Source organism: Culex pipiens, chromosome 2, assembly GCF_016801865.2.
Source record: "Culex pipiens pallens isolate TS chromosome 2, TS_CPP_V2, whole genome shotgun sequence".
NCBI classification, from domain to species: Eukaryota; Metazoa; Arthropoda; class Insecta; order Diptera; family Culicidae; genus Culex; species Culex pipiens.
Genome location: NC_068938.1, coordinates 106,201,524 through 106,218,844, shown reverse-complemented (window position 1 = coordinate 106,218,844; position 17,321 = coordinate 106,201,524). Strand labels below are relative to the sequence as shown.

The following is a 17,321-nucleotide window of genomic DNA, read 5'->3' as shown; positions in this document are numbered from 1 at the left end:
TTATTTTCTCGATATTTGGAGTGACCACCTCGTGGGGAACATGAAAAGCTGGGTCGAACGGAGAGAATCAAGAGAATTTTCAAGAAAAAAGGGTAGAAAGTACCCTTTTGAGGGATAGTTCTGATTTTGAGTGTATATCGACTTTGCGTTCTCGCACATCCGGCTGCGTTTCTTTCTTTCTTTCCCAACGTCAAGATGGCTGATCAGGTACTGCTTCGCCGCTGCTGGTCCTGAAATTCGTCAAATTCTCTGTTAATTTGTGGTGAATTTTCTACTTTTGCTGGTGGAAATTGTGGCCGGGCTGCAGTGCTTCCGTGCTGTGGAGAAGGATTTTCGCAAAAGTGACAATTTAATCGGCAAAAGTGAAGATTTACGCACGTGTATACAAAACGAAATTAATTGTGTCGGAACGAAACTCGTCGAAGCTAGCTGGTGTGGCCTTCCGCCGGGGAGGAGAATCTGTATGATGAAAGCATCATGACGGTCTGCTGATCCAAACGTGAAGATTGTCAGATTTTAACCCAATTTACAATCATTTCTGAAAAAGGTTTCCGCTTCCCCGGTGACGGTCAGTGTCAGCGAAGTAGGCGACGACGAGTTTCGAACCTGAAAGTTGGTTTGTTTACAACCTTCAACTCTAACCTCAACTTTTCGTTTCTCTCTTCTGGTTTCGGTGTTTCCCGTGGACGTTCCGGCCAAATAGAACGAGCGTGCGTTCCAGAAGCAAATCGGTGTGAACCTGAACCGCAAACAGGTCAACAAGAAGAAGGGTTTCCGTCTGCACCGCAGCATCGGACTCGGATTCAAGACCCCGAAGGAGGTAGGTCAACGATTTCGGATGTTCCGGAACGAGTTACGGACTGCTCTCGAATGATGATACCCTCTCACGATGGTCTTCCGACTAGCACATGAGGATACCCCCTTCTTAACCCAATACTTTGTCTGACTTCTACGAAATCATCGCAAAAAAACTCATCCCTCAAATCCACCGGAACCGACACTAATCGAGGGCTTCCCTCTTCCGTTTTAGGCCATCGCCGGAACCTACATCGACAAGAAATGCCCCTTCACCGGCCACATCTCGATCCGTGGGCGCATCCTGAACGGCGTGGTGCGCAAGATGAAGATGCAGCGCACGATCGTGATCCGTCGTGATTATCTGCACTTTATCCGGAAGTACGACCGGTTCGAGAAGCGTCACAGAAATATCAGCGTGCATCTGTCGCCCTGCTTCCGGTGAGTTTTGTTTTGGGAATTATTAGTAAGACTCTGTACCGCAAGTGTACACTCTGCGTCGTTCGGAATTTCCATATAGAACGAAGCTATTTAATCTTGCGACAGTAAAGTAGTCAGCATAACTATTCACGGAGCGGTTCCCGCAGCGGTGTTTTCTCCGTCATGGGCGTTTCGATGCAAGTAGTTGGCACAGAATTATCTTTTGGAGCAGTGAAAGTGAGTAGTTTCCCAACGGAATTGTAAAAACAATTCTCGGGTTAGTTTTCAAAGGATTCTAAGCGCCATTTGTAAACTTTGCAGCTTTTCGATCGTTTAACGTTCCATTTACGAATGATTAACTTTAAAAATGCGGTAAATTGTTCATCTTCACGTCCTATAAATGCTCTTTACTGAAAACAATGAAAATTCGATTCGTTTTTCAGAAAAAAAATCTAATTAATGTCGGAGGTATTGCAAACGATTTTTCTGCCAGTTTAGAGTTCAGTAACAACATTTCGAAAGAGCGAAACCTACGATCTTGCCGTTTCGGGAAAATAAACATTAAAAATTTTGCAACTTCGATCAATTCCTATTTCCACAAAAAAGCATGAAAACCATCAAATTTGTCAAAACGTAATAGAAAATAGCAATAATTTCATCATAGAGAGCAATTTGAAATTAATCAAGGCGTTTTGCCTTCCTCACATCAATGAGGGAAAGGCTATAAAATCACTTGAAAAATGAACTTCTTAATTCGACCTCGTAGACCCACCTTCATGTCTTGACTTTTTTTTGATAAGGTCCTATAAACAAATGTAAACATTGAGTGTATCCCTTTCACACCTTATGTCAAAGTCCATCGGAGTAAGCGGGATACACTCAATGTTTACGTTTGTTTATAGGACCTTATCAAAAAAAAGTCAAGATAAGTCAAGGTATACACCTATCGACTCAGAATCAAATTCTGAACGAATGTCTGTGCGTGTGTCTGGATGTGAACCGATTTGGATCGTTTTAGTCTCATTCGATTCGTCTTGGGGTCCTATAAGACCCTAGTTAATACCATAATTTTTAGTAAAGTACTTCAAGAGTAATGCTAAAAAAACGATTCTGGCTAAAGTTTGAAAGATTGTGAAAAGGGTGGTTTTTGTAAGAAAAATCATACATTTTTAGTCTGATCATACATTTTTAGAAAGGTATTTGAAAGACCTTTTTAATGAGCCCTAAACATTGAAGATCTGATAGCCTTATCAAAAGTTATGAGCACTTAAGTGTCATTCGTACACATTTTAGAGGTCGGGTTAATTGTCCATTACGCGGATGCGTAATAGGGTGCCCAGAAAAAATGACCCCCTGCTCCACAAGCGGAAAACGGTTTATTGGGTAATTTTAAGCATCAGTGCAAATTTTGAGCGAAATTGGTTGAGATTAACCCATTGATACCCGAGCCTAAAGTTGGTGAAAAAAATGTTTTTCATACAAAAATGACTTTTTTAAATCGCTAATAACTTTTCAGGATCGAACTTTACAGCTTTGGTATGTTCTACAAAGTTGTAGAGCATTAAATTTTCAATAAGAATCTCACTTTTGAGAATATTTAGATGGAAGTAGCGCACCGTGCAGACCAAACCGTAAGAAACTTGGGTTTTCCATACATTTTTTCGATTTTTCCCATACAAACTTCACCTCCGAGTATCAATGGGTAAATGATGACCGATTTCGCTCATATTTGGCTCAGAGTCAATATTCAGCTTGTGGAGCGAGGTTTTGAGAAAAAGTCCCATATTCTGGGCACCCTAATGCGTAATCAATAGCCTTTTCCAACGAATCCAAATAGCAGGCAATCGGGTCTGGAATATTTTTTTCGGTGCTAATCAAGAAAATTAGAGAGAAAAAAAAAATTAATGCACTTTAAAAAAAAAAAACAGTTTTAGCAAATGATTTTTGTATTTTTTTTAGGTGAGTTGCTCAATCCTGCATTTCTCGTTAGTCTTTTAGTAACATCTTGGGCTATTTTCACAAAAAAATTGAACGAAAAAATTTCGAGGGCTCACCTTCAAATTTTACTTTTAAACATAAAAAAACATAAAATCTCATAAAAGTGGCTTGTTTTTTTCGTTCAGTGCATTTTCTCGGAAGGCCCATCAAATTTCCTACAAGTTTGTCTTTTAAAGCGATGCAAAGGCTTCGAGATACAGAAATATTTAAAATACGAAATACAAAAGTATTTAAAAAACACTTACGCCCTTCTCAAATGTCATTATCGAGTGAAACTGGCTCCATATTCACAAAATTGGCTTACATAAGCGTAGGATAACATGTCTACAAAGTTTCATTGAAATCAAAAAATCCTGTTTTGGGCTGGAATTGCTCATGAGCTGTATTTGAACGTCAAAGTGGCAGTATGGCAACATTACAGGCACGATGGAGTTGGATGCTGTTCCCCTACTTGAAAATAAACAATGTGTTTGAGAAGTGCAGTTTCAGTGAAAATATAAAGCGGTATACGCACTTCGCAAAGAACTGGTCAAAAAAAATTCCAAATAGGCAGCAGCGGCAGCGATAGTAAGTCTAAGAAGGTGAAGAAAAGCTCCAAGAAATCGCTCCCTCTTCTTTTCTTGGGAGGTGCGTATTGGCTCTAATGTATTTTAGGTACCTGCTTGAAGTTCACATCCGTGTTAGGGAAGCGAATATATAAAAATTATATGCAACTTCACTATTTTAAGTGATTGTAGATAAAGCATAAAATGTTATTCTGCCTCAAAATATTTAAAAAATTCTCTATCTACAATCAGATTATTTCCGAAATGGAAATTTCCGAAAAGTATCCATAACTATACTTTCGCATAATTTCGCTGCCAGCCGCCTAGTATTGAACTGGACCAGACAGGAAAAAAAATTATACAACCTTTTTAGACTCCGCGAATTAAGGGTAACGTCATGATTCGAATTCCCGGACGCTTCGAAACCCGGACACCTCATCTTATTTTATCAATTATTTGGATAAAAGTTCGCATTATGAATGTCTAAACTGTGTTATTTGATGAATTCTAACATCAACTTTCATTTAAAGTTTGTTTGAACGCTGTAGTTAATGTCAAAACAATTAAATGCAATAAAATTATAAGATTACAAAAAAAGCGAAACATTTCACGTGAAATATTTCATAGGCGTCCGAAGCACCGGGAAGGCAAAGCAGAAATTTATGGTTTTGATTTCCTTAAATTCAAGCAAATTTTTATATAAAATATCGATTGTTTTGATGTTAACAGCTTATTTGAGACCTAAAGAATGCCATTCACTAACATTTCAGTCCAAATTTGTCCGATTCATTAGCAAAAACGAGTGTCCGGAATTCGAAGCAAAAGTGTCCGGATTTCGAAACAACTTTTATCAGTGTCCGGGATTCGAAGCACAACAAGTCATTTTAATTTTCAAATTCTGATGAAAAATTGTTAGAAAAGACATATTTTGCATGCATTCTCTTAAAACTGACTGTTAATACTACATCCTGATGATATTTCTTCATTTCCAACATATTACATGATTTTTTGTCAGCTATAACAAAAATGATATGCAACTAAGTGTCCGGATTTCGAATCATGACGTTAGTTGTTGTCGTCTTATTCTGAAATTGCTCAACCAAATGACCAAATCCTTAAATTATTTGATTATACAAAAATGACAAATTGTATTGTTAATGCTTTTGGAGATTGATGCTAAGGGTACGAATTAGAAATTCAATCAGACATGCATCCGCTCTAACTCCTCTTTTAGAAGAACTTGTTTGGCATTTCACGTAGAAGATACCCAGCATGTTGTGCTAGTGATTAGAATACGCTAATTACGCTTGTCTTTAAGGCTCCCGAAGACCCTGAGAGATTATTTTGAAACCCAACTGAGATATAGGTTAAGAACTCTTAATTGCACTCAAAGAGCTTTTATGAAGTTCTTCTTGAGAGCTTAAGAGAACATTCACATGAAAATATAGCTAAAATCGGGTTTTCCAATGAACCAATGTTTTCTACACATTATTCAAGCCAAAAACAAGAGATTTTTACCTAGCAACAAGCATAACATTGCTTTAAACGAAAATGCCATCTAGAACAAGCTGAGTGCCGTTAAAAAGAGCTCATAGTGCCGATGCATGTCTGAATTCAATTGTTTGTTCCCATAATTTTAAAGATATCGAAATAGGACTTCAAGCTCTAGTTGATGTTCACCGTTTAGCTCAAATTTTTCTCATCGGCCTCTTTTTGCATCTAGAATCGATATTTTAATCTGTCAATTGTCATCGTTTTAAAACATACTTCCTAGAATACATCTTTAAAAAAAAACAAGTTTATTTCTCTTATTTAACCGTGTAAAGCTTAAATTGATGCATTATCGACTCTCTAGAACAAATCTTAATAACTGAATTTATTGAAAGTAACGAAGCTATTCTTTAACAACATTTCTCTCTGATTCATTCCCACACAGGGACGTCGAAGTCGGAGACATCGTGACCGTCGGCGAGTGCCGGCCCCTGTCCAAGACGGTGCGCTTCAACGTGCTCAAGGTGAGCAAGCTGGCCGGTGCCAAGAAGAAGTTTACCAAGTTCTAAAGCACACGCGCGCATTATGAACTATAAGTGTATAACATCGGGGTAAGGGGAGAAAAGCGAAAACAATAAAATTCCAGATTGTTTGATGAAAAAAAAAAAGAAGTAACCACTAATCGGGAAATATTTGCTTTTTTTTTTGCTGATTTGTGAAAGAAAGTCCAGCAGGATTGTGTCTGTCTATTGTGGGTTCTTCGTGGCCGCCGCAATCTTGGTCAAGTTGGCCGTCAGCGATGCAATCAGTGCCTTTTTGGCGCTCTGTCTCAGCAGGGTCAGCTTGAACTGCATCAGCACGACCAGATATGTTGCCATGAAGGAGACGTTCTGCAAATGGGAAGAGAAATCAGATTAATTGAGTGATTTACAGTGATCGCGCAACGCACAGATGTGATTAGCCCTCGGTTGATGTTGGCGTAGCCGTCCAGATTCATCGTCGGCGGGTTCTTGTCGATGGCCACCAGGAACATTTCCACCTCCTTTTGGGTCGCCTTGTCCACCGCCGTCAGGTTCACGTTCAGCAGCCGTTCTTGAAAGTTGAGACCCACCTTGAAGCGGAGAAGCGGAGGAAACCCTTAATTAAGTTATTGTAACACATTCCGACCAAAAAGGTTACCCGTTTGGACGCGTGATGGGCCTCGTTGCAAATGATAAACAGCAGACTCATGCAGTAGAAAACAATGACGAATAATCCGACCTCCTTATAGGTCGCACCGTGCTCGATGATTTCGCTGAGCGCCCCGTAGGTGGCGATAATTGTGGTGAAGAAAATCACCAAACAATAGATGCCGTACATGTTGGAGTACGCTTTTCCTTTTCCAGCCGTGGTGGCAGAAAAAAAAACAAAACAAGATTACTATCAAAAGCAGACGGAGGCCCTTTTGGCGGACGAACGTAAAATCTTTTACGACTCTTCCGATTTCGATCAAGCGACGGCCGATAAAGAAGAACAATGCTGCAGCTTATTGCTCAAACACTGCGCGCGCGCGCAAAATTAACTCATTGACTAACCGTCTCTAACTAGGAATATCCCGAAAGGGTTTGGCCATTTTTATTACCTAGCTGTTGCATCATGTGGCTCAAATCGACCCAGAGGTGCCGGTACTCGGTGAGCTTGTCCGCCGGACGGTCGGTGGCGAAAATGTTGGACAGCTCCGCGGCGAAGGCCTTGGACGCCTCGCCGAACGCTGTGCAGTTGACGAACCTGGAATGAACGAACGAAATTGTCGAAGTGAAAACTGAAGCGATCAAGTAGGCACTGTGTTTGAACTATTCAGTTGTGAAATTTGTCAAGTTAACCTAACGAAGTTGTCAGAAGTATCTCTTAAAACTGAAGTAACGATTTGTAAATGTCATTTGTTTACTAAAAACGGCAGTCATTTAAAATGAAATGATGTGAATACCTTCCGAAGAGGCGCTAATTGAAAACGATCCTGAGAATGCAAGACCCAACTATGAAAATTCGTCAGGGCCTTTTTTTACAGCCCATACCGGTGCAGAGAAGACGGGCACTGAAGGACGCCCCAGAGTAAAGTAAGGTTACGTTGGGACTCCCGCGACACCAACCGGCCATGGCACGAAAATCGCCAGCTGCGTTGGCCATGAAATGGCGGGATTGACTGCGAAGGAACATTGCAGACCGATCCAAGGACAAACGACGAACAAAAGCGCAAGCAGCACTGAAAAAAGAGAGCGGAATTGAAGTTGAGAATATTGTAACACACGCCGGGAGACTAAGTTTCACCAAGTATGGTTTTTCTCATCTGACTCCCTATCAAAGTGTTGAAATAAAATATAATTCCAATCTTTAAGTTGGGTAATTATCAAAACAAAAATAACTAATCCCACCTTAACAGTGTGCGTAGTGAGTTGTCATATTTGTGACTACACTGAGTTTAATAAAGAGATTAATTCTAGATAATAAAGAGTTGAATACTTTGCCTGCACAAATTATCCTAGAAGAAATCCTGCTTTTGGACTAATCAAGTCAGATGATTGAATTCACTAATCTTAACACAAAGTACTTGACTGCTAAGTCCGTTTTAGAACTGTCCAAATCTGTTTCCTAAAGACCCTAAGCCCCCATAACTTACCACAGGCTGCAGAATCCGTTGAGCATCGCTATAATGTGATAATACGCGAACGTGTGCCACAGCTGAAAGTCCGGTTGCAGATAATACTGGGACATTATAACCGCAATGCTGACCCCCCAGGAAACGACGCAAAGCGCCCACGTAATCGGGTACAGCTTGGGGAACACGATCGGCTTCCCCGTAACCACCAGGTACTTGTACTGGTAGTCGGTCCACATGTTCTTAAACTTGGCCACCTCAGCTCCGTTCCGCCAGGAGGCCGTTGGAAGGAGAAAGTGTGGCACCATAATGCTCATGAAGATGATATTGTAAATTATCTCATCAAACCGTTTGTCGCTGTTCGAGATGAACTTGTTGATGCGCTCCTTGGCTACCAGCACCACGTAGACGGTTTCGATGGCGTAGATCAGGTACGCCCAAATGAAGGCCCGCGAGCCCCAGTTGAAGGTCGTCCGGGGCATGTTGACACCCGGGGGGCTGCGCACGATCGGCATGACGCCCATGATCTGGAACAGCACCAGCAGACTCTTGGTGGTGTGGTAGAAGGAGTCGTGATGGTCGAGCAGGTTCACATCCGCCTGGACCTTCATCTTGCGCAGGTAGAGGCGGGTCGGGGAGGCGTTATCTAGGTCATGCGGGGTGAGAGTTAGAAGCGTTAGTGCCATTCAAACTAATCAAGCTTATCATTAGTGTATAGTGTTATTAGCCACGCTGATTGAGATTTATGTCACTACCTTTCTGCAACTGCTCCATCTGCTCTTTGATGCGGCGGTTATCCTCCAGCTGTTGGCGCTGGTTCGGATTGAGAACCTGCTGCCGAATTTGGTAGCCCGCGTCCTCCATCTGGCTGTGAATCATTTTTGCCCAGCTTTAAGCTAGTTGGGCAGTGATTAAATTTAACGACCCTCGTTTCCCACACTTCTTCACTTTTTATTTCCACAAAACGCACACAGAATTTATTTATCGATTGCAGCACTGCCCCAAGATCTTTATGATTTTTATTTGCTTTTTGCGCCAAGCACGCAGAACTAGAACCGGCGGTGGCTTAGTGTTTAGCTTTTTAGTTGCTTATTTTTATAGTCCACCACCAGTGGTGTGCCAATTAGCAGCTTCCAGAATTTGTATATGTTTCTTTCGCTACCCGGCGTTGACTTGGCTACTCTGTGCAATTAGATTGGCAAAGGGAGCGGTCAAATTGCCCTGCAGCAATGTCTCCTACTGGAACTTTAACGGCTTTTATATAGTGCCATCGCATACGCCATTAAAGAATTATGAGGGCGACCATGTTTTTTGTTTGTTCTGGATTCAAAATTAATACGCCCGGTTTGTCTATTATTGATGGATGGTTTGTCGAAGCTTGGTCATTTTGCGACATATCGAGGGAAATGAATTTACGATAAGAAGGAAGGGGAGGGAGTCTAATGTGTTTCAGTAGGTTAGTTGGGTTTTGTGGCCAGGGTGCATCAGGAGCATAGCATTATTGTATCGATAGTTTGCCCAAGACAAAGTTTTGTGATGGATATCCTGAGTAGTGGTTTGGAAACTGTAATGGATGTAAGACGTGAATGTAAAACATGATACGGCACATCCTTCCTGACTCTTGAGAATTGTGTTTAGTATTCAGGGCTTGATCCAGCGTGGGTTGCATAAATGTTCATCAAGCTCGTTCTTTACGTGCATCATGAGTTTCCTTTAAATTTTTAACCCATTTTAATGCCGGGGTGACCAAAATATGGCCTGCGGGCCAAACGTGACCCGCGAGGTGATTTTTTGTGGCCCGCGGACCTTCTTTGAATAATCATGTAAAATGGCCCGTTGATCACTTGTAAAGTAATTTTATACTTTTCCAAATTAAGGTTAATTTGAAACTTTTTTATGCTAATCTATTTTTGTTTTTTTTTGTGATAAAAAAACCAATGATTTTTGATCCCCACTTTAGGACACAGTTTTGCAAGTTTCAATGTGAGTGAAACTAGTAAATATCGTCAAAACTTTCATCAAACATTTTTTTGAAATTCTGGCAAGCAGACAAAATGTTGAAATCGGGGAAATAAGTCTGTTGTAAGTATTTTCCAAATCTTTTTTCGACAAACCTCCCTCCCCCTATTATTAAAAATTGTCTCGAATATTTTTTCAAAAAACATCAAAAATCAATGGAAATTAAATGCAATCAGCTGAAATCAATGCATTCCTCTGCATTTAGAATCATTTTGAGCATGTTCTGGTTTATTAAAAAAAGGTGTATAAAGGTTTTTTTTCGGTAAAATGTTTTTTGAAATGTTGAAATTCTGGCTCTCAACGATTTTTTATCTGTCACACTTAATTTAAAGATAAAATTACGCCGTTACAATTCCAAATCCTGCAGATTACATGTCACCATTTTCGAAATGTAAGAAAATACTTTAAATTTTATTGAAAAAAATAAGTACATTCAGCTCAAAACATTTTTTTTCAAATACCGTAAACCGGGGTGACTTTGATAGGATTTCAATTTGTTTTTAGAATATTTTCTAACAGGTAAGGTTTTTCTCAAGATTATTATTTTTAAAACATGTACTGGGGTAGGCTACACAAAGTTCATGCACTATTTCGGAAAAAAAAGTTTTTTCAATAATGTTTAGAAAAATAGTTACGTTAAAAATTCTTAGTTGTAATTCCGGGGTGACTTTGATAGTCATAGTTTTTCTTGTTAAAATCATAATAAAATGTTCAAACTTTATTTGTACGCTAAATGTACCATCACTAAAGTAGCTAATGTAGTTTTTAAGGAAAAAATCAATGTTTATATTTTGTTAACTAAGTGTATAAGCTTTTTAGCAAAATACATATAAATTTTAGATAAAATTGTTAAAAAGTCGGAATTTTGCCTGAAATTTGTTAAAACTAGTTTTGTTTATAATATTATCGATTTATATTGCATTTTATACTGAATTCGAAGCACGAATCACAAATTTTCACATTTTACATGGAATTTGTTCAACTGAAATTGCCTATAAATTTGAAGATGTTTTTTAATTGTGTTTCAAAAACACATATTATTGTTTTTTTAAAACCCCTGACTCAAGGCGGGTTCAAAAACACTCAAAAGCAAAAAACTAAAAAAAATGTTTATTGGACCTTTTTTTTAAAAAAAAAACTCCAGATTTGGGCTTCAAATTTGTCCCATCCTCAAAGAACTTTGAGCACCCCTGTTTTAATGTAACGTAATGTAATACGATGCATTTTCTATTACAAGATGTGATGCTAGAGTTGGATTTTTATTTGCTGTAATAGGAACCTTGAATCTACATTCTTTTTATATATTTTTTAGGAAACTAGCATTTGAGCAATTCTCTACAAAAACCGGAAATGGATTTGGCTCAAACTTTGTGGGGGCCTTCCCTATGACCAAATAAGCTATTTTGGGTCATTGGTTCACCCATACAAGTCTCCATACAATTTTGGCTGCTGTCCATACAAAAATGGTATGTAAATATTCAAACAGCTGTAACTTTTCAGTGAATTTTCTGATCAATTTGGTTGAGGACTTTTGAGAAAAAAATAGGTACACGGATTTTTTTTTGCAGATTTGTTAATCAACTTTTTTTTCACTAAAACTCAATTTCCCAAAACACGTATTTTTTGATTTTCGAGATTTTTTGATGATTTTTTGAAAAAATCGTGATATTTGGAAAAAATCGAAGTTTCATGCAAAAACAAATTTGACATTATTTTATAATGCAAAATTGAATTTGCAATCGAAAAGTACTCTACAGATTTTTTGTTAAGGGGCTCCGTTTTCAAGATATAGCCACCGAAAGTGTGATTTTAGCGAAATATTTGCAGTTTTTCGATTTTTAAAAATAGTGACCATGAGTGACCATTTCTAAAAATATTTTTTTTGAAAAGTTCAGAAAATTTGCTATAAAATTGTCTAAAAGACATTGAAGATTGGACCTCGGGTTGCTGAGATAGAGCCGGTTTAAGAAAAAGAAACACGAAAATTGAAGTTTTCTAAATCTCACCAAAACAATCCACCATTTTCTAATGACGATATCTCAGCAACTAATGGTCCGATTTTCAATGTTAACACATGAAATATTCGTGAAATTTTCCGATCTTTTCGAAAAAAATATTTAGAAATTTTTTAAATCAAGACTATCGTTTAAAAGGGCCAAACATTAAATATTAAATCATAACTTGGCGACAGATTTTTTGACCATGTTTTTTATGGCTCAAAAGTTGCGGATTTTTGTCGCCTAAAACATATCAAAAAATCTCGAAAATCAAAAAATACGTATTTTGAGTTTAAGTGAAAAAAAAGTTGATTAAAAAATCTGGGAGCGGCCGGGGCAGACCGGTTACGGTGTACGCTTTGTAAGCGAATGGTTCTGGGTTAAATTCCCATCTGCTCCCAACGAGAAAGTTAAGAACACATAAATTTGAAATGATGAATATGAACGAAAAATCAAAGTCGTTCGAGGCGGGGTTCGATCCTCCGTCCTTCGGATTGGTAAGCAAAAATGCTAACCAGTAGGCCATGACGACTTGGTGAGCGTGGACAGGAATTAGGAATACTGTTACAGAGAGCGAGTTGTGGCGCTATAACCACGGCAAATAGTGTCCAGGGCATTCGTGGAAATACAATGTCCCATCCCAGAGAGTCCCGGAGTACCAAACCTTCTTAGCATGGTGCTCCCAACGAATACAAACAAATCTCGGAGCGTATGGTGGTGTGTCCCCACGCTTCTTCCTCCCCTGTCGATTCAGAATTGTGTTGTTGTTCGAACACTCTGTGCTCAAACTCAACCCAATTACGAGTCATCTCTGCGATACGGCTTCACGCAGTAGGCCTGGCCGCTTTAACACTTGTGATGTTTCAATGCATTCTAATGCAATGGCGCACTACAAATGTTAATAAATGACAAGAAGAGTGCTAGGCGTCATCGAACCTAAGGCACTCTCCAGGATCCCTTCGAAAGATTGGCTGCGCTAGGGTCTGATTAGATTAGATTAGATTGATTAGAAAAAAAGTTGATTAAAAAATCTGCATTTTTTTTCCGTGTACCTATTTTTTCTCAAAAGTCCTCAACAATACCTACAACTTTGCCGAAGACACCAAATTGATCAGAAAATTCACTCAAAAGTTACAGCTGTTTGAATATTTACATACCATTTTTGTATGGACAGCAGCCAAAATTGTATGGAGACTTGTATGGGTGAACCAATGACGCAAAATAGCTTATTTGGTCATAGGGAAGGCCCCCACAAAGTTTGAGTCAAATAAAAAAATACAAAAAATAAAAATGGTCGAAATCGGCCGATTTCGTAGAGAGTTGCTGTCCGAAGCTCTCGCAAAAATTTTACTTTTGATTATCGAATCTCCGGATTATCGAATCGTAAGCGATCTACGAATATTACGGCGACATTTCGATGCCTTTGTGCTCTCTTATGCTAACTAGATAGGAAAACAAGCAAGGTTAGTACAAGAGAGCACAAGAGGCATCATTTGGTAACTTAACCTCTCGAATTCGACTTATTTAGGATCAATGGATTCAAATTATACTTTACAAATAAAAAAATAAAAATGTATAGTGAAATATTTTAAATAATCTTTATTTGAAGCAGCATCAGTAACACTAACAAGATTGCCCTAAAATGTTCCCATAAACTATTTATCAACACAATCAGCGTCCATTTCGGCTTGGGCTTTTGCCCGCTCAAAAGCACGTAAATATTCCAGTGCCGAGATTGAGTCGTTGAGCGAGGCTAGCGATACTTCTAACTCCTTCTGCTTTTCCGCGAGTTGCTTAATCCGTGTGGCCATTGCGAGGGCAAGACGTTGGATCTGCACAACATCTTTCTCCAGCTGCCTCAGAATCTGCGCGTTTTCGCCGGCCATGGCTTGAAGATCCGACCTTGCGAGTCCAGGCATTGTTCTAGCAATAAAAGAGATGGAATTGTAGATTTTTAATTTGAATATGTAATAAATATTAATCAAAAATACTTACAGTTTGTATTTAAAGGAAAAATTCAAAACGAATGAGAGAGCGTTTTTTCAAATCCGCCAATGACAGTTCAATGGGTTATCCAAACGACAATGTGTACTGCGATCGAATCGTCAGTTTGAGTCCTGGGGTAGAAGGTTCCTTAGAGTAAAAAGAGGCTTGGGTGTTCTCCACATTTAAGCCTTCGAACTCTTAGGTTTGTGCAGAAACTTGCAATAGAAACCGCAAAAACATGTGGGTTTAAAGTGGATGTTGTTTTTAGATGCCACGACTTGTATTTCCGAAAAAAAATTCCACGTGGTCCATTATTATTTATTATTTAAAACATTTATTCTTTTTATTTTTTGTAAAGCATCAATCTAGTTGGTCATGATTAACACATTTGATTTACAATTTTTTAATTTGATTTTGAAAGATGGATTTGCACGACGAACATGAAATCGAGGGTGAACCTGTACGCCTTTCACAGCAGAGCCAACGCCTAGAATTAATTACATTTGAACACGATTGTACCCTGCGAGGTATGATTTCTTTAAATTAAATTTAACGTAAAATATCTTATCGAATGCAAATCTCCAGATGAACCCCACTACCTCACGAACCGGATCGAATCCCCGCAAAGTTGCGCCTTCCGCTTCCGCGAATGGTTCCTGATCGATCCCCGGCACCCGCAGACGGTCCGCTACTACACGTCCAGCTATCTGCTCCGGTCGGAGCTGGTTCGGCACATCAAGAGCCGGTACTGGTTCATGATCCATCCGTTCAGCCGGTTCCGGTTCTACTGGGAGATTTGGCTGGTTCTGTACACGTACGCGCTGATGCTGGCCGTTCCGTTCACGATCGCCTTCACCGGAACGATGCGGCGGGAAAATTACGTATACTTTATAGCCGCCGGTGTTAACTTGCTGTCCACGGCCGAAATCGTGGTCAATTGTTTGACCGGGTTCTCGACGGACCAGTATTATCAGCATGTCCGGCTGGGTCCGTGGGACGTTTTTGTTAATTATTTGAAGGGAATGTTTGTGATCGATTTTATTTATGCTTTTCCGGTATGGAGTTTGAACATTTTAATGTGAAAGTTGAACATTACTGATCTTGTCCATGTTTCAGGCGAGTTTGTTCGCCAGGGCCTTTATACGAAATGAAGCTGCGTTGGAAGTGGTCTTGAATGTTGTCAGCGGACTTTTGTTGTTTAAGGTAGTATCTTTGTGGAAAATTTGGAGATATATCATCAATATCTTTGAGGTAGCTGCATACTTCTTCGATAATATTTTCTTCTAATGCGAGAATCTACAGCGTTTCAGGTTTGAAATGATCAACTACTACAAACTCCGTTTGATCCTGATATCTGGACTATTCATTCATTGGTGCAACTGTTTTTACAAAATTGCGGCCACTGTCGTGGAAGACGTAACGCACTTACAATATCTCTTCGGCATCCTTGTAACATGTAACCTTGCAGCCTCAATACGGTGAAGATCCGCTCTGGGATGAGCACGTCAAGTTTCTTCTGAACATCGACAACGGCATGATGCGACGTTACGGGCACTGTTTCTCAACCGTGTTGTACTACCTGTTCGTAATGAGCTTTGGCGAGATCGGAATTCCGACGACTGTTCACGGAAAGGTCCTCGGCGCCGTTTGCATCATCGTGGGAATTTGCTTCCAGCTGTATTTGATTCGTAGGTCTTCTTGTACGATACCCCAATGATCTCGTTCTAAACCTCAACCAACAGTCCAGTTCTTCAAGCTGACCACCATGACGAACTCAACGAAGCGGAACTACGCCGAATCGGTCAGCCAGCTGCAGGCCTACATGGGCATGAAGCAGTTTCCGAAGGAAATGGCCAACCGGTTGATGTTTTACTACGAGAAGAAGTTCGAAAAGTGCTACTTTGACGAGGACAAGATTCTGAGCACGTTGTCCGAACCGTTGCGGCATCAGATCGACGATCATAGCGCGGCGCGGTTTTATACGACCGTACCGGTGTTTAAGGACGTTCCACGATCGTTGCTGCTGGCGCTGGTTCGGAACATGGAGAAGGAGATCTATTTGCCGAATGATATGGTCGGGCTTTACATGACTTTCTGCGGTCAAATTCTGATTTTTGAGATTTTCTTGGCAGATTGTGAAGGCCGGATCCGTTGGGAGTTGGATTTGCTTCATTCACACTGGGTCTGTTGCTGCTTATACGCAATCGGGCAAGGAAATATTCCATCTCTATGATGGAGATCACTTTGGAGAAATTTCGCTGTTTCTAAAGAATAAGGTAATTACAATAATATATTGGTCATTGCTCAATAATCTTTCTTCTCCCTTCCAAATCCGGCAGCGCTTGCTAAACGTAATCGCGATCGAGTTCACCCAGATATTCGTCCTGCGGCGGAAGGCGTTCATCGAGCTGGTTCCACCAGAGAACGCCCTCTACCAGCGGCTCGAGGAGAAGGCCAAGGAGCGGATGCAGCAGATCCTGCTCGAGGAAGAGCTGTACAAGAGTCACCTGCTGATGGTGGACGGTGGTGGGGCAATGACCGATTAAAGTGTGTCCTCCTGGTAATGAAGCGATTCGGCGAAAATCAGCATCGCAACCGAGGCGTAATTGTTCATTCACCAAGGGGGCGGATAAAATTAACGAGATTTGGCACCCGATAAGCAGCAGCAGCACGACGAACATCGTCAGACCGTGGCTCTCGTTTCTCTCTCAAGAGACTCCAAGGAGGAAGACATTTTCGACACGGACAAGTGATAATTTTATTGGGCAGATTTCAGATTTGGTAGGCGAGATAATATTCATTAACTTGTTCATTGATATGGCGCTGGCTGGGACGCGAACCGGCCAGCTGCCTCGAAGGAAGTCACTGGAGCAGAACTAACCGGTGTTAAACTGTAAACTTTTTGCGGTGCAATTATGAGGAATAAAACGGTACTTTATTGAGGTGTGTTTGAAAAATCTTAAATGAGCTGGGGGTTGATTCAAGGTCATTTTTGATTGCTCTAAATTTAAGATTATTTTCAATAAAAAGATGATTTAGGTAATTTATAGTTATCCTAATTTCATTATGATCAAATGTCATCACTTTGAGGTCAATTGAAGCTTCTAAAATGCGTTTTCAACTGAAATCAATATAAAAAAGCATCGTTAGTTTTTCCATACTAGTTAGTGAACAGTTAAAAAATTTGATGGTAAAATCGCATGCAAAAGCATGCACATCACGTTCGTCAAAATAGGCACTTAATATTACACATTACATGAACAATTTTTGTAAACACAAAAAAAGTTGGAATCGACGGGATTCAAACCCAGCACACCAACAGTAAGGACTGGCTCCTTAGCCCGCTCGGTCATCAGACCGATGAAGAATGGGAAGGATAAACGCGATGAGCTTGACATTTCGGTCAAGTAGGTTTCCCATACTGATGGCCACATA

General features: G+C 40.0%; 3 protein-coding genes and 1 long non-coding RNA gene across 5 annotated transcripts; 2 read left to right on the top strand and 2 right to left on the bottom strand.

Moving 5' to 3' along the window:
- Nucleotides 1-166: 166 nt before the first annotated feature.
- Nucleotides 167-5,939, top strand: LOC120414767 (40S ribosomal protein S11). Its single transcript, XM_039576080.2, has 4 exons — nucleotides 167-207; nucleotides 704-820; nucleotides 1,031-1,236; nucleotides 5,695-5,939. Exons 1-4 carry the CDS (start codon nucleotides 196-198, stop codon nucleotides 5,816-5,818), a joined length of 459 nt encoding a protein of 152 aa, XP_039432014.1. The 5' UTR covers nucleotides 167-195; the 3' UTR covers nucleotides 5,819-5,939.
- Nucleotides 5,764-9,100, bottom strand: LOC120414766 (gustatory and odorant receptor 22). The gene is made up of 6 exons (XM_039576079.2): nucleotides 8,640-9,100; nucleotides 7,906-8,530; nucleotides 6,871-7,016; nucleotides 6,429-6,625; nucleotides 6,199-6,360; nucleotides 5,764-6,139 (listed from the first exon to the last, which is right to left on the bottom strand). Exons 1-6 carry the CDS (start codon nucleotides 8,761-8,763, stop codon nucleotides 5,996-5,998), a joined length of 1,398 nt encoding a protein of 465 aa, XP_039432013.1. The 5' UTR covers nucleotides 8,764-9,100; the 3' UTR covers nucleotides 5,764-5,995.
- A 4,374-nt stretch (nucleotides 9,101-13,474) lies between these two features.
- Nucleotides 13,475-14,020, bottom strand: LOC128092989 (uncharacterized). The gene is made up of 2 exons (XR_008212149.1): nucleotides 13,896-14,020; nucleotides 13,475-13,823 (listed from the first exon to the last, which is right to left on the bottom strand). It is a non-coding gene; the product is annotated as an uncharacterized LOC128092989 (long non-coding RNA).
- A 237-nt stretch (nucleotides 14,021-14,257) lies between these two features.
- LOC120414783 (potassium/sodium hyperpolarization-activated cyclic nucleotide-gated channel 1-like) lies at nucleotides 14,258-16,929 on the top strand. 2 transcript variants are annotated; one of them, XM_052708303.1, is made up of 8 exons: nucleotides 14,258-14,413; nucleotides 14,472-14,941; nucleotides 15,003-15,089; nucleotides 15,189-15,302; nucleotides 15,355-15,574; nucleotides 15,629-15,960; nucleotides 16,019-16,162; nucleotides 16,226-16,929. In XM_052708303.1, the coding sequence occupies exons 1-8, from the start codon at nucleotides 14,308-14,310 to the stop codon at nucleotides 16,430-16,432; spliced, it is 1,680 nt and encodes a 559-aa protein (XP_052564263.1). In that variant the 5' UTR covers nucleotides 14,258-14,307; the 3' UTR covers nucleotides 16,433-16,929. The 2 variants fall into 2 exon arrangements, with proteins under 2 accessions (XP_052564263.1, XP_039432030.1); XM_039576096.2 differs by having other exon boundaries at nucleotides 15,003-15,137.
- The last annotated feature ends 392 nt before the right edge of the window (nucleotides 16,930-17,321 follow it).